The sequence below is a fragment of the Medicago truncatula genome, chromosome 4 (genome assembly GCF_003473485.1).
Source record: "Medicago truncatula cultivar Jemalong A17 chromosome 4, MtrunA17r5.0-ANR, whole genome shotgun sequence".
Classification (NCBI taxonomy): domain Eukaryota; kingdom Viridiplantae; phylum Streptophyta; class Magnoliopsida; order Fabales; family Fabaceae; genus Medicago; species Medicago truncatula.
The window spans coordinates 4,691,179-4,716,669 of NC_053045.1; the positions used below are offsets into that span (position 1 = coordinate 4,691,179).

General features: G+C 30.5%; 1 protein-coding gene across 1 annotated transcript; it reads right to left on the reverse strand.

Moving 5' to 3' along the window:
* Positions 1-19,301: 19,301 nt before the first annotated feature.
* LOC11428048 (sulfoquinovosyl transferase SQD2) lies at positions 19,302-25,125 on the reverse strand. The gene is made up of 11 exons (XM_003604582.4): positions 24,620-25,125; positions 23,390-23,456; positions 23,128-23,198; positions 22,544-22,661; positions 22,330-22,403; positions 22,008-22,063; positions 21,843-21,926; positions 21,351-21,438; positions 21,194-21,271; positions 20,756-20,812; positions 19,302-20,193 (listed from the first exon to the last, which is right to left on the reverse strand). Exons 1-11 carry the CDS (start codon positions 24,967-24,969, stop codon positions 19,704-19,706), a joined length of 1,533 nt encoding a protein of 510 aa, XP_003604630.1. The 5' UTR covers positions 24,970-25,125; the 3' UTR covers positions 19,302-19,703.
* Positions 25,126-25,491: the final 366 nt, after the last annotated feature.

Consider the following 25,491-nt stretch of genomic DNA (forward strand, 5'->3'; position numbering starts at 1 on the left):
ACTGGATCGACACAATTTGGTTTTTATAATCCAAAAATCATTGAATACATTCCAGATTATAAAATCCTAATAGGGGTAAAATTGTCAAATTAGAGGGCGTGTGAGAAGGTCATGGAGTGAAAAATAAAATCTCCTAAAAATATGGGTTCAAATGTGGACTATTAGGCCCATTTCCTTTAAGAAAATATTTGCTACTTTTTTGCTGTTACAAAATACATTTTCCATTTCTCTTGTCTAAAATATGTTTATTTTAACTTACTAATAAGAAGATGTGAGATTCTTGAAACAAATCATCATAATGGAGAGAAGATGAAATGCTAGGTAGAGATGATGCCTCTATGATAATAATAAAAATGATTATGTATTTTTATTGTTTACAAAATATTCATACAATTGTTCATTTCAAGATTTTTTTTTTGAAGGATTCATTTCAAGATTATGTTTTCTGTTTGTTAACAAGTAATATTTAGTTGCTAAAATAAAAAAAGTAATATTTAGACAAATTTTGAAAAGTGAAAATAATTTAACAAAAGTAAACGGGATTTTATAACTTTTTGTAAAATAGTCTATGTTTTATTTTTTAATCCATTTTTTTTACTAAATATATTGAGAGTTCACCTTTAGACCCTTCCTTGAATCTAAAGGTGAATGATGCAAATTTTATATTTTTCCTTAAATATGTAAATTTTGTTTGGCGTGAGTAAACTTTCTCTTGAAAAAAAGGGGACTTGCTTCTCATCCTAGATATCATGCTCTAAAGGACTTCTCCTGATTCCATGAGCGTTAAAAAGCAATTTTGATGTGTTTATATATATATATATATATATATATATATATATATATATAGGTTTCATCGCCCGGTGACCCCGGTCACTCGCCAGGGCTTCGGCCTAATTTTTTTGCAATTTCTTATGTAAATTCTTCTGAATTTCTTATATAAACCTCTATAAATTGGACAATTTATTTAGAATTTTTTTCCTTTGCTTGCAATTTCTTATGTAAACCCGTATAAATGTGTTACAAATTTTTTTGTAATAATCCTGGTTCCGCGAATATATATATATATATATATATATATATATATATATATATATATATATATATATATATATATATATATATCTCTAACGTGATTTTGGTGACTAAAATCGATTCAAGCCAAGGATGTGTGGCTTCTATGTTCATGAGAATCAATTCCAAACATTTATGGTGTTACACTTTACCCTTTTAACAATTTGTAAATTAATTAATTGTTGTATGACTTTTTTAAATAAATGCATCCAAACATAAATTAATTTAGATTTTATAGTGTATTTGGCCCAACTTTTTTGAGGCATAGAAGCTACTTTAAACTTAAAGTTAAAAATATGAGCTTTAGAAATGAAGTTAAAGTTGTTTGGTAAATGCTACTTTTTATTTCAAAATATATTTTATGTTCAAGTGTTTGATAATATTTTTATTTAAATGATTTATTTTTAAGAAAGTTCATATTTCAAAAGAAATTATTAAATAAATAAATATATTTAAAAGAAACAATCATTTTTTTAGGGGAAAATGAAACAATTTTTTAAAAAATATTATAGATAAAGAGGTGATTAAGATATATAAAAATTAAAAATTCATACATTATGATTTTAAGTAATTTTTGAAGATATTTCATAAACGATTACCTCACTTATGATTCTTTTTTGGATAAAAATGCCTTGTTAAGATCTAATAACTATTAAAATATTTAAAAATGAAAGAAAAAATTCCTTATATATATTACTAAACAATATAAAAAATTAAAATTCAAAACAAACAAAAAATAATACATAGCAATTAGCAATTGAAGAGCACATGCATGCCGTCTGAAAAATCAATTAAAATGAAAAATAAAACGTGCTCAACAGGATTCGAAGGGGAATGCATAGAAAAAAGTTGCCGAGAACTTTTAGAAGTTAGTTTCAACAACTTTAGCAAAACTACTTTATTTGTGTATTTTACACTATAAAAATAAGCAACTTTTTATATTAAGTGCTTCTCAAGAAATGTGTTTGGCCCAACTTCTCCTTTTATTGTGTAGAAAAGTCAGAAATAAGCCGGGCCAAACACTACCAAAGGTTTTTAAATCTTTTTTCCACATAACCAAACACACACTGTGTTTTCTCTTCCAAAAAATATGACATATTTTTCTTCGCATTGGATAGTTTTACTTAAAGTATTAAAGAAGATTTCTCTCTATCCATATTAAAAAATATTACTCAAACTAAATGGATACACACACATGTTTTTGAATTTTTTTTAAAGAATGGTTTTCACCTTATTATCTATATTTTAGTTGTTATGCATATGATCAGTGGCGAAACTGACCAAATTTTTATGAGGGGACCGAATATATAGAAAATGCAAAAAATACTTTTACGAATATTACCTTAACATTTTTCGTTGTTGATAAATTTTTCTATGTACTTACTACAGGAATCGAAAGTACTAAAACAAAAAAATAAATAAATGCATCAATCAAGTGTTGATGTATTCTCTTTCATATTTCTACCAATAATTTTCACACATAAATTTATTTGGGATAGCTGAATCTATATTATTAGAGTGGCTAAACACAAAAATACACTAACTTATAGAGAAAAATAAACAAATAAAAGAAAAAAAGGGGTTGCCAAGGCCACCCCAAGCTAACACTGTTCTCCGCCCCTGCTTATATGCTATAAATGTTTAACTAAGTTGTTTATCCAAACAAGACATTGATACTTGTAGTATGTAAGTAAAGGTCAATTGAGAAAAAAAATTCTAATATAATTCTATAAGAACACTTTGGTTGAGTATGTAACTATGACTCAAGAACCTTTAATTCAAACCAAAACGAATAAAGAGAATGGTCTCAAAAGTTGATGCACGAGTGCCCCTCAAACCAAAATCAAAACAGATTAGACCTCACCCACATGTTATATTAGAAGATAAACCAAGTAAAATAATAAGGTTGACTTGGTAAATGAGGTGAAGAGTTAAAGAGTAAAGTGATAAAGTTTATCTTGGATTTCATTCTCACCTCCAATAAATATTAACGGATTAACAACCAACATGCTAATCTCGACCGTTTTGTTTAATTTTTTTATATTTTAAAAAGTACATAAAGAAAAGCAAATGTTGCAACCACCATGTGCATACGATTCCCTCCCTACCCAAGTTTGTCTTGCTTGTAAAAGAAAACAACCACTTTACTATCTTGAGTGTACAATTAGGTTCACTAGAACACTCCTCCTCTTTTTTTTTTTTTTCCCCTAATACAACTATAGTTTTTAACAAGTTTGCACTCAATAAAAAAAGTGGTCATTTTCTTCCCCTTTTGATCTCTTCAATTACATTTTGTCTTGCCAAGACCCAAGACTCGTATTCAACATATAGACACAAACTTATCAATAGTGAAATTGGAGCCTATAAATAAAGAACAATTTCACACTCTATCTCCTCATTAGTTTCTCAAAACTTATCTTCCATCTCTCTCTCTCTCTCTGTTTTTTTTTTTCTCTTCTTTCCAATCGAACTTCTCAAATTCACTTAATCTCACAACAATTCCACTAGGCAATCTAGTTTCAAGTTCATTATTATCGCATACTTTCAATCAAATGTAGCCAATAGTTTTCCTAAGCTTAATTTAACCTCTTTCTCACAATGTTAGATTGATCTAATATTATCTAATCTTTCATTTGTAAATTTTCGTTTCCAATATTGATTGATATGCTTTGCTGATTCTCTTCAAACCTTTTCTTTTGCTGGTAGTAAATGATAATGATGGTAATTTTTTTTTGGGTTAATGGTGCTTTACCCCCTGTAATATAGGTTATTTTTGGTTTTCCCCCTTGTAAAATATTTTTTTTGATTTACCCTCTGTAAAATATTTTTTTTTTGGAATATCCCCCTAATAGGTTATAAAAAAACGAAAAAATTCTGAAAATAAATAAATAAAGTCGTTTTTTTATGACCTATTAGGGGGGTATTCCAAAAAAAAATTTTTTTTACAGGGGGTAAATAAAAAAAAATATTTTACAGGAGGGAAAACAAAAAATGACCTATATTACAGGAGGGTAAAACATCATTAACCCTTTTTTTTTCAATCAATTGACATTTTTCTTTAAAAATAAATAAAACTATTGACCTTATCTATTTGTGTGCTTTTTACATTGGAATCTAAAATCCTTTAGCAGCTATATTCCTTTATGTTGAGTTTTTTTTTCTTCAATAGACTTAACCAGTATTTTAACTTTACTTTGTTATTGACATGTAACCATTCACATTTTTAGTGCATAATTAAGATTTGAGGCGGTGGATATTAATAAGGATGGAATATGTGTCATGCCAGCAAATTGCTTTGTTGGAACGATCATACGTGCAATATTGTTTTTTTTATTGGTAGGTAGAAGAAAGCCCAAAGCCATTATAACTGACACATAAGTGGAGGTACTGAGGTTCGAACCCCGGTCATAGCGTCCGATCTAATAATTTTGACATTTTTGCCAGTTGAGCTAGGACTTGTGGACTGCATTATTGTTATTATAACAGTTGTGATTTTTTTTTTGTTAAAATATGACAAAATAGAGAAATTTTGTTTTATATAATTATTTTGATTTTAAAAATTAATCCCTAGAATTTTATTTTATTCGAAAATATAATCTAGATGAATAACATGATACAATGGATATTGATTGACACCGGTATTTAAATCATGTTATACTGTTGAATAACAAACCCTTAATTCTATTCTTCATGATCTAATGTTATGTTTTTTTAATTATGAATATATTTTTCAATATTTTGATTTTCTAAATATAAAAAATAAAATGTTTAATTTCGAAATAAAAATCTAAACTTTCATTTTTAATTCTACTCTTATTATATTCATAAATTTTGAAATATTTTAAGTTGCTGAATTTTTCATTTTTTTTTTTATAAAATAAAACTTCTTACTTTCGAAAAAAAACATATGAAATTTTTTAATTATTCCAGAATTTTTTTATTTTTCCGCTATTGAAAATAATATGGAAATATGAATTTTTTGAAATATATTAATTTTTTTCATTTTTTTTAAATTTTCCAGATTTTATTTTATTAAATTTTCTAGATTTTTTTTTTCATTTTACCAGATTTTTTTAAATTTTTCCAGATTTTTTTTTACTAAATTTTCTAGATTTTTTCATTTACCAGATTTTTATTAATTTTTCCATAATTATTTTCGTTTTTTTAATCATTTTTATTAATATTTTTTTTCCAGAATTTATTTCATTTTTATATAATATTTTTTCGTTTTTAAATTTTTTTTTTAAAAAAACATCATAAATGCCACATGTATCCCATAAAAAATAAAAGTAATTATACAGTCAGCGTGTCACGTCTTCCAAAAAAGGTGATGTAGCATGCCACGTCAACAAAAAATGCATAGTCAGCTTGCCTAGGGGGGTTTTCCAAAACAAAAAAATGTTTACAAGGACCAAATTCAATTTTTTTTTTACAGGGGGCAAAACCAAAAGTGATCTATATTACAGGAGAATAAATGTCTATTAACCCTTATTTTAACAACAAACTGTTGTCTTTCCTTAGATATACCATTTTTTTGCAAGCAACCAGTAATACACTATGTATTCTAACCCTTGTATCATATTCAAACTTTCCCTATGCCTGTTTCAATATCACAAAATTGACTAGGCTAAACTGCACTTTTCGCCCCCTATGTTTCATAATGTTGCGATTTTGGCCCCTTATTAAAAAAAAAAGCAATTTTGACCTATTTCATCCCAAAATTGCTCATAAGATGCCACGTGTCCTAGAAAAGGGGTCATAATCACAACTTTTTGTAAAGATAAGGGGTCAAAAAACATATTTTCCTTATGTTAGGGGGTCAAAAGAGCATATTTCCCTAAACATAGGGGGTCACTTTTGCCTTTTTTTTTAATAGGGGCCAAAATCGCAACATTTTAAAACTTAGGGGCGAAAAGTGAAGTTTAGCCAATTGACTACCTACTGTTATTCAATCTAAAGCAAACAGGCGTTAATGATAAGTTACACATACTTTTGGAGGAGTGGACTCACCAATTTGGTCAAACATATATCAATAAGTAAAATGAACACAATGAGTATTATATGGAGACTAATAATTTGATTATTTTTTATTTCAAACTTTGTGTTATTTTAGTCTAATACCATGTCATATTTAGTATCACATGATACCTTGATTTTTTTTGGTCATATTTCATAGGTTACAAAATTATATATGATGGAGATGTCAATCCATTCTAAATGCAGACTAACTATGGTAAAATGTATTCTATTAATTATGGTTCACTTTTAATTTTCATACCTCTAGTATTACATTAACTTTTGATAGTTGTTGTTAGATGATAGTGTTTTCTAAAAGTGTAGAAATATAGTACAAGAAATCAAGATTCATATGGTGAAATCTTAATTTCTAACCGCTGTAAAGACCAAATGCTTAGGTCTCAATACTTTTTCTCTATGCAACTTATGAGTATTGGGACTAAGGTTCAAGAAAAATATTAGAACCTGAGCATTCAAGCCTTGTACGGGTTTGAGAATTGGGATATCACCATACGAGTCATGACGTCTTGTACTACATCTCTATCCTTTTAGAAATCACTGATATCTAACAACAACTATATAAAACAACAATGTATTGCAAGAGGTGTGATAACCAAAATCGAACCATTGTTAATATAGTAATTTTTTTTAATATAGTAATTTAAACAATAGTTTATGTGCAATAAATATATTTTAAAACATCCGACATATATAATTTTGTCCGCTTGTGATATATGGATGCAATAGTAAAATATCAAGTGATGCTAAATAGGACATGATATTGGACTAAACTAACATAAATATGAGATAAAAATAGTCTCATTATTAGTGTTTTTAAATATAACTCCTAATCCTCTCAAAAAAAAAAAAAAATATAACTCCTAATGTTCATTTTTTTCATTGACATATGTTTGACTAACATACCATTGCAACCAAAAATATTTATAGCTTGCCATGATTGATTTGAATTTAATAACATTAGTTACGTTACGGTTTGTGATATGGTCACACAGAGGGATAAGGAAATTTTGAATAAGATATAACGGTTAACATAAATAATGGGTTTTGAGTTGTTTGCAAAAAGTGATATGTATGAGGGATTTAACACCTAAACTTTATTTTTAAATTTAATTTAAAATAAGACAATTTCGAAGTATGAATAAATAGTGGGATCTGAAATGAATAAAATCTTGATTGATTTCATTTTCAAAAGTGAGTCTCAATGATGCCACATTCTACACTTTTACATAAACCCTGGAATTTACCTAAGTTCCAAAATAGACCTAAAATATATGCCGACAAATTTTCTTACAAATAGAAATGAGAATAGGTCATGTCAGCCTACATGGGTTTACGGCCTAGCCTATGACATGTCAGGTTAGATTTTTTTTTTTAAATAGAGAAAGGTTAGATTTTTTTAGAAGCATATTTAGCTTAAAAGGCCAGAACACATGTCATTCAAAAAACCTCTTAAGCCTATTAGGTCGGCCTATATAAGTAAATATGAATAATATTATGTATTATAATATTATATTTTTTACTTTGAATTAAAATATAAATTTGTTAACTTTTTCAATAATTTAAACTTATTAGTATACATTAATTTTTCGCATATACAAATATATTACTATAAATTAGAATTGAAATATGATACAATATATAGTCCAATTCCGTAAAAACTCATGTTGATTATCAAAAGATAGTTTAATCTAATTGATCTATTAGTTTGCTAGTCTATTTAAACTTATATCACATTGTTTATTTAAAGATGTTCATATGATATATATAAACTTTTAAACAAGCCAGCAAGTCGTAACAGGCTTTCAGAACGCCAGACTAAAGCCTAAAAAGCAAGCCTGTGACAGGCTGCAGACCAGGCTAAAACCTTAAAAAAAAATTGACAGGTCAACCTTAGACCTTGCAAAGCCTAACTCGACCTAACCTATTTCCACCCCTATTTACAAATTAAATAAGACATAACCATAAAATTTCAAAAAACATCTTTGAGTTGATGCCTTGATGACAACAAAACAAGAGAACAATTTATGCACTAGTTGTATGTTTGAGTATGCTACTGCGTATCGGAAATCAACAAGGTATCATTTTGTATGTCTGGTGAACTAGAAGTTGACTATACTCTACACTTCAAGTAACTTTTGTGTACAAAATATTCAAGTTATCCATAATGTCTATTGTATGAATCAAATCAAAGAAGGAATGACATGAAGTTAAATGAATCAAAATTAAGAAAATTATCCTATGGTACGTCTTTACCCACAACTAGAAATCAACGTTATACCTGTGAAATTTCCTGCGGATTTAGGCCAAAATTCCGCAGGATGTCGTTTTCATGCGGATTTTCGCAAGGATTCAGGTTCCCGGGTGGCTAATTGATTCCTGAGGATTTTAGGGTCCGCATGAAATCTTCCTGCGGATATATCCGCACGAAATGGCAATAAATCCGCAGCTAAAGTTTGGTCAGTATTTAAGAGATTACCTGCCCGTAATCTTGTTTACTGCGAGTAATCCGCAGGTAATTCCGCAACAAATGACGCAGGAAAAACCGCATGAAAATGATCTCAGTAGGATTATCCGCAGGAAATGTATTCAAGAGCAACAAAAAAAAAAGCTGGTAAATCTGCAGCTCAGGCATTTAAAGTTATTTAATTTAATAAAAGATAATAAACTTCAAAGCATTCTATTTATTTAAATAAAAAAAGGTACAATTTCTCTAAATATTTCAGTAATTAGAATGTGTAGCAGGAGACAAAGCAAACTAGTTGCACTACAACTTTACCTAGAATGTTTTACAATTGAACTATAGCCTTTAAAAACACTGAAATTTCGATACAATGTTTTACAATTGAAATAAACATACAACAAAATAAAATACCCCGATTGATAATGTCTCATCCTTCTCAAAAGTTCGTTACACTAACACCACCTAACATACTCCATATAATTACTGAATCACTTCCTCAGTCCCCATAGGCCACATGTTCATTATGCTATCTTCACTGAGCTTTCAATTTGGCACCTGCAGGAAAGAAACACAATTGACATGAAGCATGCAATTGACAAACCTAAAATCAAGCACAGATTATATTTTTAAGATGCAGGTTATATCACCTAAAATCAAAGAAACACACTCAAAATGAGGCATGCAATTGACAAACCTTAAATCATGCAGAAAAAGTGTCTGTGAAATTCAATATTCAGTTTACCAAGAAAACTTGGAATAAATAATAAATCATACTATTTTCTAAAGTGGGGTGCTGAAGCAACAACCTCCAGTGAAGGTTGCAAATTTACTTACATTGGCATTTCAAATAGGTGGACTAAATTGTCTCTGGAAGAACAGAATATTATAGTGTAATCAACCAAGGTTTTGGCAGTGACTGAAACATGTATGTCATAACAGATGGAAATTTACAAGTTCAACCTAACCACAACAGTTTTTGTTCTGTGGGATTGGCTTCCCCTTCATCTGAACAGATTCTGCTGACTTACTACCAGTTAGTTGGCTTCCCATCCTGTATATTCAAATCAAGGTCCAAAACAACTCAGTTAATACTTGTCTTATAAATGGAACTCATGTTGTTGTTGTGCAATGAAGTGTTAAAGAAAATCCATGCTTCATAAAAATATAGTACTAGATAAATCTAAAACCTGTTAGAGGATTAAATTTGGCACACATTATCTGTATATATTTCTATATTATTTTTATTTTATCAAAATCATTATTTTTGACAAACTATCAAAATAAATTACTTTTCCTCAGATAAAATTGTTATTATTTTAAATAAAACATATGTTATATGTTATCATTCATGCATAAATAGTATAAACATTAAGTGTGTTTGGATGGAGGGTTTAGGATGGAAAGGGAGGGGATGACTTATTTTTCTTTTTTAAATTATGGATATTATAAAATGATTTTTAAAAAATTGAATTAACAACATGATAATTGATCATATAATACTTCAAAAACACTTGATTTATTTTTAAAAACATTTTACATTGTTTTTAATTTAAAAAATAAAAATGAACCCTCCCCTCCTAAACCTTCAATCCAAACACACCCTAAACTGTCATTTTAAAAAGAAGGCTTAATTAATGGTTTGGTCCATTAAATTATTTGTTGGTTACAATTTGGTCCCATAAGTTATTAACGTTACGTTTTGGTCCTTTAAGTTAGACTCTGTTAGCCAAATAAATCCCGACCGTCAAAACCGTTAACTTAATGGTTAAGATGTATACACATTGTAAGTGGCCTACCAAAGACTTCGATAATTTATTTAATATTAATCGTTTGATCTTTATTCAAAATGACAACCATTAGATCATGCATGTCTACTAAATACACCATCCACACCTAATTTTTTATCTTCTTCCCTACTCTTCTTCTTCATCTTTATGACTATCTCATACATTTTTCAAAGAACTTTGTACAAATCCAGAAAAAAATCCAAAAAAATAAATTAAACGCAAAAAGAATTAAATCCAAAATCAAAACAACAACAACAAAAATTAGATGTCTTCTCTCTATTTTTTTTCTCTTCTCTCCACCTTCTTCTTTTCCTTCACTCTTCTCTTTTCTGTTCCCCTCCTTCGAAACAGTAACAACAACATCACAAAAAAAACTCCCAAAATCAAATCCCTCTCTCATAAATTAAATTCAACAAAAGCTTTTCGTTTTTGGTTTTTAATCTTAGATCCAAAATTAAAACTTTATCTGGAATCCAAAATAAAAAATTAACCCCTTTGAACTACCTTCAATTTCGTCCAAAATCAAAAATTGATCCTCAACCCTTTCTCTCCCTCTTTCGATTTTGGATGTGCCCAGCTTCAATACACAATATTGGTTGATTTGATTGTTAGTGGGTGTGTTGCAGCTTTTTTTGAGAGAAGGTGTGTTGCAGCTTCAAAACACAATTTCTGGGTTATTGTTTGTTTTGGGAACTTGGTCTGTTGTTGCATATTGTTGTACGAATTTATTTGAGATGGTTGGGATTGATTTTTGTGTTTGTTGTTGCTGGATTTTATTGTTGATTGTTGAATCTGTACAATTTTTTGTTTGATTTGGGATATTTTTAATTTGGGATTTCTTAGAGTTGATAGTTGAACCTGTTCAATCTGGAATTTTTTATTTTTGTAGTTGGGTTTAATTTTTTGGGTTTGATTTTGGATCTAATTTTAGATTTCTTGTTAATTGCTGGGTTATTTGGATGATTTTGATGAATGTATGAATATTATGGATAAAGATGAAGAAGAAGAGGAGGGAAGAAGATGAAGAAAGGTGAAAATTAGATGTTGATGGTGCATTGTTAGATTTAGTAGACATGCATCATCTAATGGTTGTAATTTTTATCAAAAAATTGAATGGTTAATATTAAAGAAGGGTTAACGGTTTTGACGGTAGGGATTTATTTAACTAACAGAGTCTAACTTAAGAGACCAAAACGTAACGTTAATAACTTATGAGACCAAATTGTAACCAACAAATAACTTTAGGGACCACGTCATTAATTAAGAAAAAAGAAAGAAAATGTTATAAACTCATCATGACCTACTGTCAATTTTAATTTGGCAAATGTTGAAAATACCAATAAGGTTGAAAGTAATCAAAGAAACAGGAAAATAGTAACAAATATGATCCCAAATGAGAATAGGGGAAGCTAGAAATATTAGTTACTTGTTCTTAATCTCGGCTGCCATAGTTAAGAAAGCCTGCTCCACATTGATGGAGTCTTTAGCACTTGTCTCAAGGAAAGGGATACCAAGCTCATCCGCAAATGCCTTGGCAGTGTGGGTTTGAACAAGCTTGTATCGAGTGAGATCTCATTTATTAAAAAAAGTAATCAGTCATTACCTGGAAACTATAAGTCATCAACCATCAGCTATTTTGCATATATAGAGTAAATATGAATATGAAGGTGTTCTGTTTCACTTACAATTTTTAAGTCTTTTTGTCAAAATTTATGGTCTAATATTGTTATGTTACTTATCAAAATATTTGAACATTTTTTTAAAAGAATCAAAATATTTTAACATTGAACATAAACAAAAAACTATTAATTACAATCGACAGTAACAATTTGACATTTTTTTTGGAAATGAGTTGATTTGGACTTAAATCTAAAATTATAGCGTCCATATTTAATATCTAATCAATAGTATATATATATATATAAAGTAAGGTTTTTTATGTCACGTGTCACTTCCACGTTTATTCGCAATATTTTACTATTTTTCTATTTTTTAAAACTAATATTTGATTTGGCATAAATATCTCAACAAACTTTTAATTTTATCTATTAAATATTTTACTTAACTTTCTTATTGAATTTCTAATTTTATGTAACAGAAATATCTCAACAAATTACATACGATACCCTTCAACTATAAATCATCATCAATCAATCAATAGTATATTAAAAGGTAAGGTTTTTTATTCCACGTGTCACTTTCACGTTTATTTGCAATATTTTTATTGTTTTTCTTTTTTAAAAAACCAATATTTGATTTGACATAAATATCTCAACAAACTTTTGATCTTATCTATTAAATATTTTAATTAACTTTTTTTTATTGAATTTCTAATATTTTATGTAATAGAAATATCTCAACAAATTACATATGATACCCTTCAACTATAATTCATCAATCAATCAATTATATATATATACACACACACACACACACACACACACATAAAGTAAAGTTTTTTATGCCACGTGTCACTTTCACGTATATTCGCAATATTTTTTCGTATTTTTCTATTTTTTAAAACCAATATTTTATTTGGCATAAATATCTCAACAAACTTTTGATCTTATCTATTAAATATTTTACTTAACTTTTCATTGAATTTCTAATATTTTATGTAACAGAAATATCTCAACAACTCAAATTCCTAAAAGTTAATTTTATTATATATGTGTTAATATTTTTACTAAATCCAATTAATTTTATCTGTATGTGCATCTATAAATTACGAGTATTTATAATATGATATATTTTATTATATTTGTGTGTATATATTAAGATATTTATCCTATTTCAATTCGCGATAAATTTTATTTGCGGATATCAAACATATATGAAAAGTTCTATCGGACAGCAGTCAGACCAACGTTGTTGTATGATACGGGGTGTTGGCGGTTAAGAGTCAACATGAGAATCAAGTAAGTGTAGCAGAGATTAGGATGTTGCGTTCGATGAGTGGTAAGACTAGACATGATAGGATTAGGAATGGCACCATTAGAGAGAGTGGGGGCAGCACCTATAGTAGAAAAGTTGGTAGAAAATAGGCTTAGATGGTTTGGGCATCTAGAGAGAAGACCCGTAGATGCTGTGGTAAGAAGAGTAGATCAAATGGAGGAGAGTCAAGTTAAAAGAGGTAGAGGAAGACCTAGGAAAACTATTAGAGAAACCATTAGAAAGGATTTAGAGGTCAATGAGTTGGATCCAAATTTGGTGTATGATAGAACACTATGGCGTCATTTGATCCATGTAGCCGACCCCACTTAGTGGGATAAGGCTTCGTCGTCGTTGTTGTTGTTGTATATCAAACATATAATTTTTTTATCTGCTTGAATATGTCTAACCCGGGCAACGCCGGGTAAATACACTAGTATTAAGAAATTCAAAGTTCAATAAAAAAAATCAAACAAAATAAACAAACCGTAGGAAATTCCGCAGGAAAAACCATATGTAAAACCACATTAAAATCCGCTGCAATACCTCTGGAATTTCATGAGTGTGTTTGGATGGTGGAATGTTTTGAGGGAATGTAATGTTTTGAGGGAATTCAACGTGAATTCTATTGTTTGAATTCACCTCAAAGTAGTTGAATTTCCTCAAAACATTCCCCCATCCAAACACACTCAAGAAACGATGAAATAACATTCATCAACAGTTCCGTAGAAAAATCCTCTGCAAAATAAAAGTTACCTTTGGATTTTCCTGCGGTTTCGGGATTCGCAGGAACATTCGTTTAACTAACTCAATTCTCAGCAAAATCCTCAGGTATTCCTGCGGAATAATTTCCGCATGTAAATCCGCAGGAAAATCGAGAGATTCTAATAATGACCTTCGTCCAACTACAAAATGAAGACTAAGGTTCCTCTACTGCAACAATCAGTACAACAAGCCACGCCATTCAACTGGATAAAAGTGTCTCAATTCTGCATATAGAGTAAAGCCTACAACCAAGAAGAAATCTTGGTTTTGCATATCCTCTAGTTCTAAGCTCTAAGGCTTTGCTTGGGAGTTTGGAGGGGAGAGGAAAGAAAGGTTTTGGTGGAGAGAAATATAGGGAAAAAATGAATAAAAAAAAAATCACATTTTTTAAAAGAGTATTATTTTTAGAGAGTGATAAATTAATGCTTATGATTAATATATTTTTAATTTTAAGAATATAAGCCTCCCAAAAACCCTCTTCCAATACAATTTTGTAGCTCCCTCAAATGAGGAGGGTTTTATATTTTGAAGAAAAATAAGTCCTACGAATTCATAAATTTTAATAAGTGGGGTCAATATTTTTTATCATAAATATTTAAACAAAAAAATATAAATCTATAACCAAAAAAATAATGGCATCATTATCATTAAGAAAAATTAGATATTAAAAAAGGAAAATGTTAACTTGTGCCCTTGAATCAAAAGTAGAAATAGTTTATTGAAATGTGTGCATTTCATTTAAACTTTAACTTTTTAGTGAATTGAATGCAAATAATTTTAGAGAATATTTCTTCTTTTTGTTTTCTTAACATATGTCGTAAGGGCACAAGTTAACACTACTCTTACAAAAAAATGTCATCATGTATCATTCTCTATAAATGTTACTATAAATCAGAGATTACATATACCGGTTTCTATGAATGTTACCAAACAATAATTAAAAAATTCATATCCATACAATTACGCATTCGATTTTTTTCACAAAATTCGAAGCAAAGAAACTCCTTTCAACAATTATAGTTATCACATCCATTAATAATGTTTGAGTATATTTTGTGCTCGTTTTTAGTAATGTTAACTTTAAAAGTAAATGTAACGTCCTTAAAAAAAATGAAATACAACGATTCATAAAAAGAGTTTTATAGTTTCCAAAAACTTTCATCGAAATTAAAATAGTGTTCAAAAGATCGAATTTCCATTTTTTCTAGTAATTTCCGGTATATTTCATCATAATAGTAATTTCTAGCATATCTCATCATATGCAATTGAAAAATAAATTTAATTTTAGACTTGAATTTATAAATTCAATTTAAAAATAAATCCTCACGCTACCTTAATTTTTTTTTTTAATCCTTTTGGGAGCATTTTTTTTAATGAAAAATCAATATTTTTTTGAAAGTTGAAAGCTTAAATGCCAATGTTTTGTTCCTCGTAAGCGGTGATAACACTAATGCACTTTTTATAAGTGCAGTAGAAAGTATGAGGTTATACTACAATTTTAGCGTATACTCCCTCGTCCTAAATCATAAAAAGAAAAAAAAAATCACATTTATTAAGAAAATTAAACATAAGAATTTGCAGTATTATTTTTGTGAATTTCATATATTTCCGAACTGTCTTAAGACTTATGTTTAGGGGGTTGTGGACCGCCAATTTTAAACTTAAACCACTACGTCTTGTCCCAAGACATTTGCTTGAAGGAATGTGGACCGCCAATATTCTGTTAAAGGATTGCTAGCCTTATACAAAGGCTTATTGACCCTTTTCTAGGACGCTCTCCTTCCCTTTAGCACCGATTCCGCCTTTCCCATATGGCCAAAGCATCTAGAAACATCTAGCACATGCGCTTGTTGACTTAAGGTTTAAGTTACTTGAGGCTCAAGTCAGGAAAACATACCCAAGAGAGCTATAAATACCCACTTTGAGATCATTCTTATAACATGACCTAAATAGATATTAAACCCTAATTTTAGATATTGTACTCACTGCAAGCACAAGTAACCTTTTTCGTAGTTAAGAAAAATATCACCTCGTTGTCATCTTTTTGAAGTGATACCCGTCTAATCAAAATGACTTGTTGTAGTCAAGAGCAATAGAAAAGAAACGTTTTAAAATTGTTGTGTTTAGAGTAAAATTGGTTTGAGCTATGTTTAATTTTAGTCGCCGAAGAGATTACTAGATGAGTCGCATATTAGATCATTCTCTTTAAAACGTTTCGTGAAATTATACGATATTGCTCAACGAGACTATCAACCACGATGTCCTAAGTATAAAACAACTCAATCTCAAACTCTATTAAACTCCTATTGCAAGTAGTAACCATTGTAGATTTACACCCTTAAATATTGTATTATGATCACTCTAATATGATACTATGACCACTTTGCTATGGCAACTCGAATACAATAAATATGATACTATGACCACTTTGCTATGGAATACAATACCCCTCGAACTTCTGAAAGGACGAAATATTTTGAAGGGACAAAACCTGTGAGGAAAAAATTAATCTGAAGGAATAGAAAAGAAAGACAAAAATGGCTCAAAAGTGTGTCGAGCAAAAGAGAGAAATGCTAATTCTTGGAAGGTACTTTTCATAAAAGGGAAAGCTTGGAAGAGCTTTAAATTCAGTGTTCAAGAACTGAACAAAATAGTTTTTCAAGAAACAAGTTTATGATTATGTGAACCAGTTTCAAATTTATTTCATTCTTGATTGGGTTTTAAGAAATCGGATTTCGAACTGAAATCAAATTTGAAACTGGTTTTGAAAACTGTTTTCTTAAGTTGGTTATTCATACCAACTGTTTCTCTAAGAGACTAGTTTAATAAACTTTAAAGACTTTTTCTTCTCAAAATTAAAGAAAGTGGTCCTATTGATGGTATTTGTAGTTCAATAGAAAGGAATTTGGTATTCATGCCAAATTGCCAACAAACTTTTGCATTATAAAACAAACCTTTATAGTTATACATATAGTTTATATACATACTCAACTGGCCACTACAGCAAGAGGTTTGGAACATTGCTATATATATAGTTTATATATATACTTCATAGTCACTACTGCAAGAAGCTTGGAACATTGCTATCTATACATCAAACTTGGTTGCTGCTGTCTCAATTGGTTTGATTGAGTCACAAAAAGGGATAACCCTTGGATGCATAGGCAATAGCATTGTCTCAAAAACCCAAAAACAAAAGACTTACCCGACTGCTAACGATCAGTAAGTATCGAAATCAACTGGGAAGAAGGGATTCTTGAATGTTTTTTCAGTCATTTCAAAAGCCACGTTTGCGGCTGCGTTGTTGACAAAAGAGTAATTTGTTAGAGGTTGCAAAGTTACACAGTTAGAGTCACCGGACACACGAGGCCTCTTCTGTTTATTGTCGTTAATGATCATTGCTTCCTTGTTTGTCAACATCATCCCTCTAAGAAACTCACTGATGTTGATGTTGATGTTGATGATGATGATGAAACCATAGTCTTGTTTCCTTCCATTGTTTGATTTTTCTGTGTTGTTCATTTGTGTGGACTCGTTGAAATGGAAATGGAGAGTATTATGTTATATATGGAGACTTTGATACAATGGAAAATGGACGGTTAACAGCTCATTACTCTCGACACCTACACTCACTCCCAAATACGTGGCTATCTTGTGTCTTTTACATCTGTTATTCTATTGTTCTGGTAAAAAAACATGTCAATAAATTTAACAAATTGTGATTGTGATGTAGTTAAATGTAGAAAATTTTAATTAATTAAATGTATAAAATATGGTAGTCCCTAATATGGATCTCAATTTAAAGGGACTATTGGTGAATCTTTGTTACTTACTTACTATAGTCGGTCACTATCTTTTATGTTTTGTTTTGAGGCTTAATTACTGGATTTAATTTCATCTTCTCTCTTTACATCTCTTCTCGCTGGTTCATGTCAAAGTCTATGCTGGTGAACAAACCTCAAACCTCAACTATCCACCTTCAATCTGTCCATTGTCGATTCGTTTCCTAATTACTCGGATTATCCTTTGTAATTATGAACACCGTCCTATTTTGCCCATTCATTTATACACGTCACTCTTAGTGAATGGGTCAATCCTCTTCATTTGTGTGAGTGTTTCTAATTAGATTTGTCTCTAGGAGAGTACTAGTAATCTGTTGGGCTATTTTGTCATCAACAACAACAAACAGCCACAATGTCACATTTGTCCCTTTAACTCCCTTCACCCAAAAGCTTCAAATTTCAACCACAACTACAAAAACTACAATCACCTCTGATTCAATTTTTGTTTGGAGGCTTTAAAAAGGCAAACAACATCAAATAATAATACTAAACTTTGTGGTTTGTAAAGATGAAAATGAAATATGAAAGAAGAGAGAGGATTGGGGAAGGGAATGGAGTGGTGGAGCCAAAAATGACGTTGGTGAAGAAACAATTGAAGCATATAAGAGGGGATAGAGAAGAGTAAGAGAGTTAATTTGATTACAGTAAAAAAAAATGACCGGCTATAATAAGTCACTTTGTGAGGTTCACCAATGGTCCCTTTAAATTGAGGTCCATATTAGGGTCTCCCATAAAATATAATTATTATTTTTTTACATTTAAATTGTTTATCATGTATCTTTAAAGCACATGTTAGTATGACCCTAAAAGATATTGTGTTGAAAGAATGAGTTGAAAGAATGTGTTGCTATACATTATCTCCCATGAATTCGGTTAAAAGTTCAATCTAGACCATCGCACAATTGTCTAATGCAATGTTACCAATAGTTGAGCTTTTTTCTTGCCCCAGAAGCAAGAAAATTGATGTTGACACATTTCATAAGGCTGCTCTGCAATGTTACCAATAGTTTACCCTTATGAAATGTGTCAACAGTAATTTTCCAGAACCAAATGACATCATTGTAATTTTCATTCCGAATCGTTCTAGTGGCTGCTCTCCAATCGTACTTCTCCATCTCAATACGTGCAGCTTTTCCCATTGTTTCTCTCAACTCGATTTTTGATTATTTTATTAGAGAAATAGATACAAAATAAACTGTAACTTGGAAAAATAATAGATATCAATGTGCTTTGGCAGGAAAGTAACATAGTTTTATTGCTCATTATTTCATTACAAAAAAACTAAAGTTGTCCTTCTTAATGAAGCTTGTGAACAAAAATTAAAAATAATACAGCTATTCATTCTATCAAGAAAAGAAAAAACCTATCTTCCAGAAAAAACATAATATCCCTATCCTACCCCAAAGATGAAAACTACACTTCATACAAAGATTTGTAGAGTCAAAATATGATTATTAATGTATACTATTACCAGATCCTCCTAACAGCCAAGTTTTGAAGATCTAGGTTTGTCATACTCTTGGATAATTGTGTTCCAAAAGCTTGAATGGATTCTCCACTTCCTAGTTGCCCAAATGTGTCTTTTAACATTACACAATAATATGAATTACATTCAAATTTAATCTACATTATAGTAATGGTACAAAATATTGCACAAGCCACCACAATTTTTTATCCACTAAATATACAGCAAATGAATGTGATATAATAAACCAATCACTCATTTGTTAATACAAGACTTCTTTCTTAAAGCCTAAGTAATCAAGCCAGGAATCTTTCCAAAGTTTAGAAGGTTGCATATTTCATTACCTATACAACTTCTGGAGACGGAAAAATATGTTTCGTTAGCCATTGGAATGGTAACAATAGTTGAGCCTTTTTCTTGCGCCAAAACCAAATAGCAGTATTGTAATTTTCGTTACGAATCGTTCTAGTTGCTTCCCTCCAGTCATACTTCTCCATTTCTATACGCGCAGCTTTTCCCATCGTTTCTCTCAACTCTATGTCATGCAGCAGAGGTTTTAGTTTGCTCAAGCAATCGTCGAGATCACCTGGAGTGTAGAGATATCCAATTTTGCCGTCTTGATCTTCGGTGATTATGTCTGGGATTCCACCGGCACGTGCTCCCACAACAGGAATCCCAGAAGACAGGGCCTCTGAGACAACTTGACCAAGTGTCTCGGACTCTGACGGCATAATGAAGACATCGCCACTAGCATATGCTTGAGATAATTCTTCCCCGCTTAACATTCCTGTGAATACTACAGGCATGCCTTCTAACAATTTCTCTAGCTCCTCCCTGTAAGTTAACAACAAATATTAATAAAAATTGCCATAGATTTTACAATGCTAGAAAAACCAACCTTTGTAACACACTTTCCATTATTTCTTTTGTCTCTTAAAAGTCAATATAACAAAAATGCATCAATTTATGAGACAGTTAAAATGACCATTTAACATTGTTGTGAAATAGCATCTATAGTGGCACTATATATCGCTATAGCCTAGTTGAATTTAAACAAAATTCTATTGTTTGTGATACACAATTAGCACAAAGTGTTGTCAAATAGTGGCTGTAGCAATGCTAAAGCACCGTAGCGTAGCGGAATTTGAACAAACCGCTATTTTCCACGAATTACAGCATATTGCAATCTAGATAATTGACTGATTGTGACGTGTTAAAAATGAGAGGATGTTACTAGCATTACTCATGTCACATTATCTCATTTCAATACCAGCTAGTGTTAGTTCTTTCTTTAATTTTCTAGTTCACATTAGAATGTCATTAGTTTGAAAGTCACAACCAGTTACTCGATGACTGATGTTCAAACAAAAATCAAATAAATTTCAGAGTATGTTACCTGTAGGGTCCATCTCCAACAATAGCGATTCGTGCTTCAGGAAGCCTATCCATGACACTGCAAAGTCGTGCGAATCAGATGTTAATACAGGAAACAGATATTCAATTATAATGCTAAATATACGAACATAAAGCAAGGTGCATTTTGGACTCAAATACCCTGGCAGTAGGGGAATCACACAGTTATACGCAGTAAGCGATCTCGGCTATTAATTTGAGACCAGAGGGTTCAAATCACAGTCATGAAATCAGTATTAAACAATTCAACCATTGATTGATATCCCATTGAAGGGATCTATGTTTGTGCATTTCACAGTGAATTACTAGAAAACTTATCTTGTAAAAGTTTTTCAACACTTGGATTTTATTTTTATGTTGGACAATAAAATCTTGTATACCATATAAGTTCATGTTTCCCAGTTTACAAGATGATATCTACCTTTTGAGAAAATCTAAACTCTTCTCAACTCCAAGACGCCCGACATGAATAACCAAGGGCTTCTCCGGTTCACCATTGCTGCATAACACAAGTATATGAATAAGATGAAACTCCATTTTTTCAAACTATGTGCATGAAAACAACAAAAGGCAAGCACCTCAGTCTTAATCGCATTTCATGTGACTTGTACTTAGGATTGAAGCTTTCAGAATCAACACCCTTGTTCCAAAGACGGATCTTGTTAGCTGGAAATCAACAGGGAAAATATGTCAAACAAAACATGTTTCATTGACAAGTTTGTTTGAATTTCCTTATTTGAGCTTATCTTCTAACATAAGCTTGTTTGAATTGCCTTATTTGAGCTTATCTACTAACATACACTAGTTAGACTGTTTCAGAAAGTTTATGAAAACATCTTATGACATGTCCAAGAGCCTTTTCAGTTTATTTTCATAAGCTCTTCAAGATAGTTTAGGAAAAAAAATTATATAGAAATAGTTTGACTTTATATTATCTTTGGTTATAGAAATAGTTTAAATATAAGCACGTATATGATGAGCGTTTATTAAGCTATTATCCAAACCGGGCCAAAGGCATAGAAGAAATGCTAATGTTCAGCTAACACTTGATAACAAGGACTTATGTTCACCTGTTGTTACTCGAGCTTCTTCAAGATCTTTTCCAATGGCAACTGATGGCACTAGAGTTAGATCAGCTGCTCTGTGCAGAAACTCTGTATAAGACAAAAAATTCATGTTACTTTCACAAAAATATGATGCCAAGTTGAATGAAGGAAGCAAGAGAGTATACATACTTAGAACCAACCACATTGGTTGCACTAGCCAACTAAATGTGTATCTAGGAATGTATCTGAACCAAAAAAAAAAATAAAGATCAACCATAAGAACCAGTAGTTTTTAATCTCAAGAATTATAAGAATTAAAATGTTATCGCAAAAATAACAGTTTAATAACACTTAGTATTAAATAGCTAATCGCAGAACAATAACAATTTGTTCAAATTCTGCTACTCTATAACGCTATTGCCGTTATTTGACAACACTGAGACATTGTAGCTTTGGAAATGTGAAAATAATGATAAGAAAATCTTAAATTAGAGTAAAATATGTAACTTACACTGGTACATGGGTATGATATGACATGACAATGGGAACAGACAAAAGCTTTGCAATGATAAGAGCTCCAAAAACCTGAAATTTAGTTTATATTAGACGAGTTAAATAAGCGTATATTTGGTTCCATTTTTGGAGGAGGTAAAACTGATTTCAGAGGTAAAAAATTGATTTTGAATGTATCAAAATTCAAAACATAAATCACTTCACAATCATACCATAATGCCAGGTGATGAGGCATGTATTATGTCAGGCTTAAACTGAGCAACTGCTGAAATTATTCTTGGACTAAGTGCCAAAGAGAGGGGAACCTTCTGATACCAAGGAAAAGGAAAGCTGCAATTTTTCATAATTTTTTTAAATGAAAATTATTAGTATGAAGTTATGGATGTAGCAGCATTCATAACTTGAAAGAACAGATGAGAGCATCCAATTTTTTCCTGAGGAGAATATTAAAATGCTTATGAAGTTATGATCATAGAAACAGAATAAGTCATTTGTAAATTGAGGGAAAAAACAATTAAGTTCCTTATGCCTAAGAGACAGCAAGTTTAAGATTCAATCATTGAAAATAGTAGTTTGTTTGCATTTCACTGTGCTGCAATGCTATAATGTTGTTATATCCTATATTTGACAGCACTTTGTACTAAATTGCGGATCGCAGAACAATGATGGTTTGTTAAATTCTCCTGCGCTATAGCCGTATAGTGCCGTTGTAGCCTCTATTTGGCAACACTGTCAAATACTAGAGGACATGGAGAAAAAAATGAGCTAAGAAGATAAAAAGATCAATGTTAGCAACCTTTTGGATCCAATTAATTGTGCTCCATAAAATTCTTTTGGTACCCCTTCATGTGTTGTCACGACCATGACCTATATATCATACAAAAATATAGTTAGTTGAGAAAAAGATGATGAAAAAATCAGTATATGTATGATAAACCAAGACCTATATAACATGCATAAATGTACTTTGTTGATAAAAATTAGGAAACAGGATATCCATAATTTGTACAAAATAAGCATATTTATACATAGCAATGACAGGATTGTAAAGATGTTACCTCATCTCCCATTTCTCGAAGGTACTTTATAAAATTCTGAAAACGATTCTTGTATCCGGAGACATATCTGAAGAAAAAAAGACAACCAAATTAATATTTGTTCAAAATGAAGATCTAATGAAGGATTACACATGAACACTATCATGTGTAAACCAATCTCATTGAGGTGTAATCGAAAAGCAGACAAAAACTTGAAAACATGGAATTGTGGTTTAAAAATTGTCGGCCGCTGCACGATTGCAGCAGCGACGCGTCAAGGTTTTTTATGTTTGTGCTACCACAATTAAGTGTGTATCAGTTGTATACTTGTATTTGACTGCAATGACTTTGCGACCACAACCACGATTTAAAACCTTCTTTGGGAGTTTAATTTCTCATCAAAGTTTCCAAGAATTAAACTTTGAGTTTACTCATAAATATTCCCTACACCGATTAATTCCCTCAAAAGCAACAGAAAATAGCTGAGATGGACTTTCTCAGAACAGAGAATAATGTTAAGCTAACAGAAAGAATATTCCAAAACAGATGAAGTGCATGTTTGGATATTCTCGAGTAGACTTGCTTTTGACTCCGGAAATAATTCTAACTTGCCGCTATAACTTTGGAACGTTTGCGACTACAAATGATTTTTAGCCTCAAATTTATTGTTTAACCCACTTTTACGTTAATGTGCCCAAACATAAATCACTTTATAAATTCACTTTTTGCCAGAATCACTTTTACAAAATTAATTCACTAAAAGTCATTTTTTATCACGGCATAACCAAACACACACGAAGTCAAACTAGCTTAATTACATTACAAAACATAAAATTCAAACAATATAACAAAAAAAAGAACATAAAAACCAATTTCAAATCATTGATCTATACAAAACACCGCGGAACCAAACACACACAACGACAAAGCTAGCTCAATTACATTACAAAACATGAACTTCAAACAAGAACAACAGCAAAATAAAGACAAGAAAACCAATATCAAATCACTGATCTATATCAATCATAAGCAAATCAAATCCAAATTCATCAAACTCTACAAAAGTCAACACTAAATCAAAACAATGATAACACAAGTCAACTCATGTAAAAATTGAAGATCAATGTTGTCCTATGTAACATATTTCAACATGAACCAATTAATTTATAAAAAAAACAAATAAAAAAAAATATGATAAAAAAATGGGTTTCAATATTGAAAAAGATTCTACATTGAATGAAAGAAACTCACGAAAAAGGTGAAGGTTCGACAAAAAGAGCAATTCTACGAGGTTTAGAATGTATATCATTCAGAACAGAATCGGGAGGACCCTCTTCTTCATCTCTAGAATTCAACAAACTTTCTTCATCAATAGTCATTTTTGTAGCTTCAAGCTTCAAACTTTTTCTTCTTTTCACACTCTTTAAACTTTCTAAGCTCAAAAATGGAGTCTTTTTGCAAAAGGGTATAATGGGTTTTGCTCCAAAAGTTCTAAATCTAATAGAATTTTCAGAGTTGAAATTTGAAGAATGAATGGTTGTGGAGATAGGTGAGAGAAAAGGATGAGAGAGAGAGGAATTTATAGAGAGAGATGAGTTCATGATGAAAGAAAAAAAATGTGAAAAGGAATAATATAAAGTAATTTTATTATTAAAAAGATTGAATTGGAAGATTGATTAATAATAAGGTTGAGTATAGTGTGTGAAATTTGCAAAGAAAGAAAGAAAGTATCTTAGGACAAATGATGCTAAGGACTCTATGATTGGATATTCTATTATTCATGGCGGGACATTGGGAATCAAAATGGAACTTTGAGCATATGCTATTGGGTCACTCTCTCTTCATTATTTTCCATGTGTGAAACCTTTAGATATTTTTGTTGGATGTCATAATGTTTAATTGTTATTTTATTGGTACAAGAAAATATGAGGGATCAATTTAAGTTGTCCGGTAAAAAATTGTCTTGCTAACAAGTGTTCTAAAAGTATTGTCTAAGGAATCTATAAAATGAAATTTTGTTTTGAATATACAAGTCAAATATATCTAAAAGTCATAACTACGTAATTTTCAATGCCTTAAAGACATTTGTTTAGCATTTTCCGAAAAATAGGTACTAAACTTTT

Bases quoted from the DNA above. Each gene is read 5' to 3' on its own strand.
- LOC11428048 (XM_003604582.4), bottom strand. From the start codon at position 24,969: ATGAACTCATCTCTCTCTATAAATTCCTCTCTCTCTCATCCTTTTCTC. The intron at 21,272-21,350 runs GTGCTTGCCTTT...TGTGTTATGCAG, and splicing joins GAAATGCGATTAAGACTGAG to CAATGGTGAACCGGAGAAGC. The intron at 20,813-21,193 runs GTAGATATCATC...ACGACTTTGCAG, and splicing joins AGTTTAGATTTTCTCAAAAG to TGTCATGGATAGGCTTCCTG.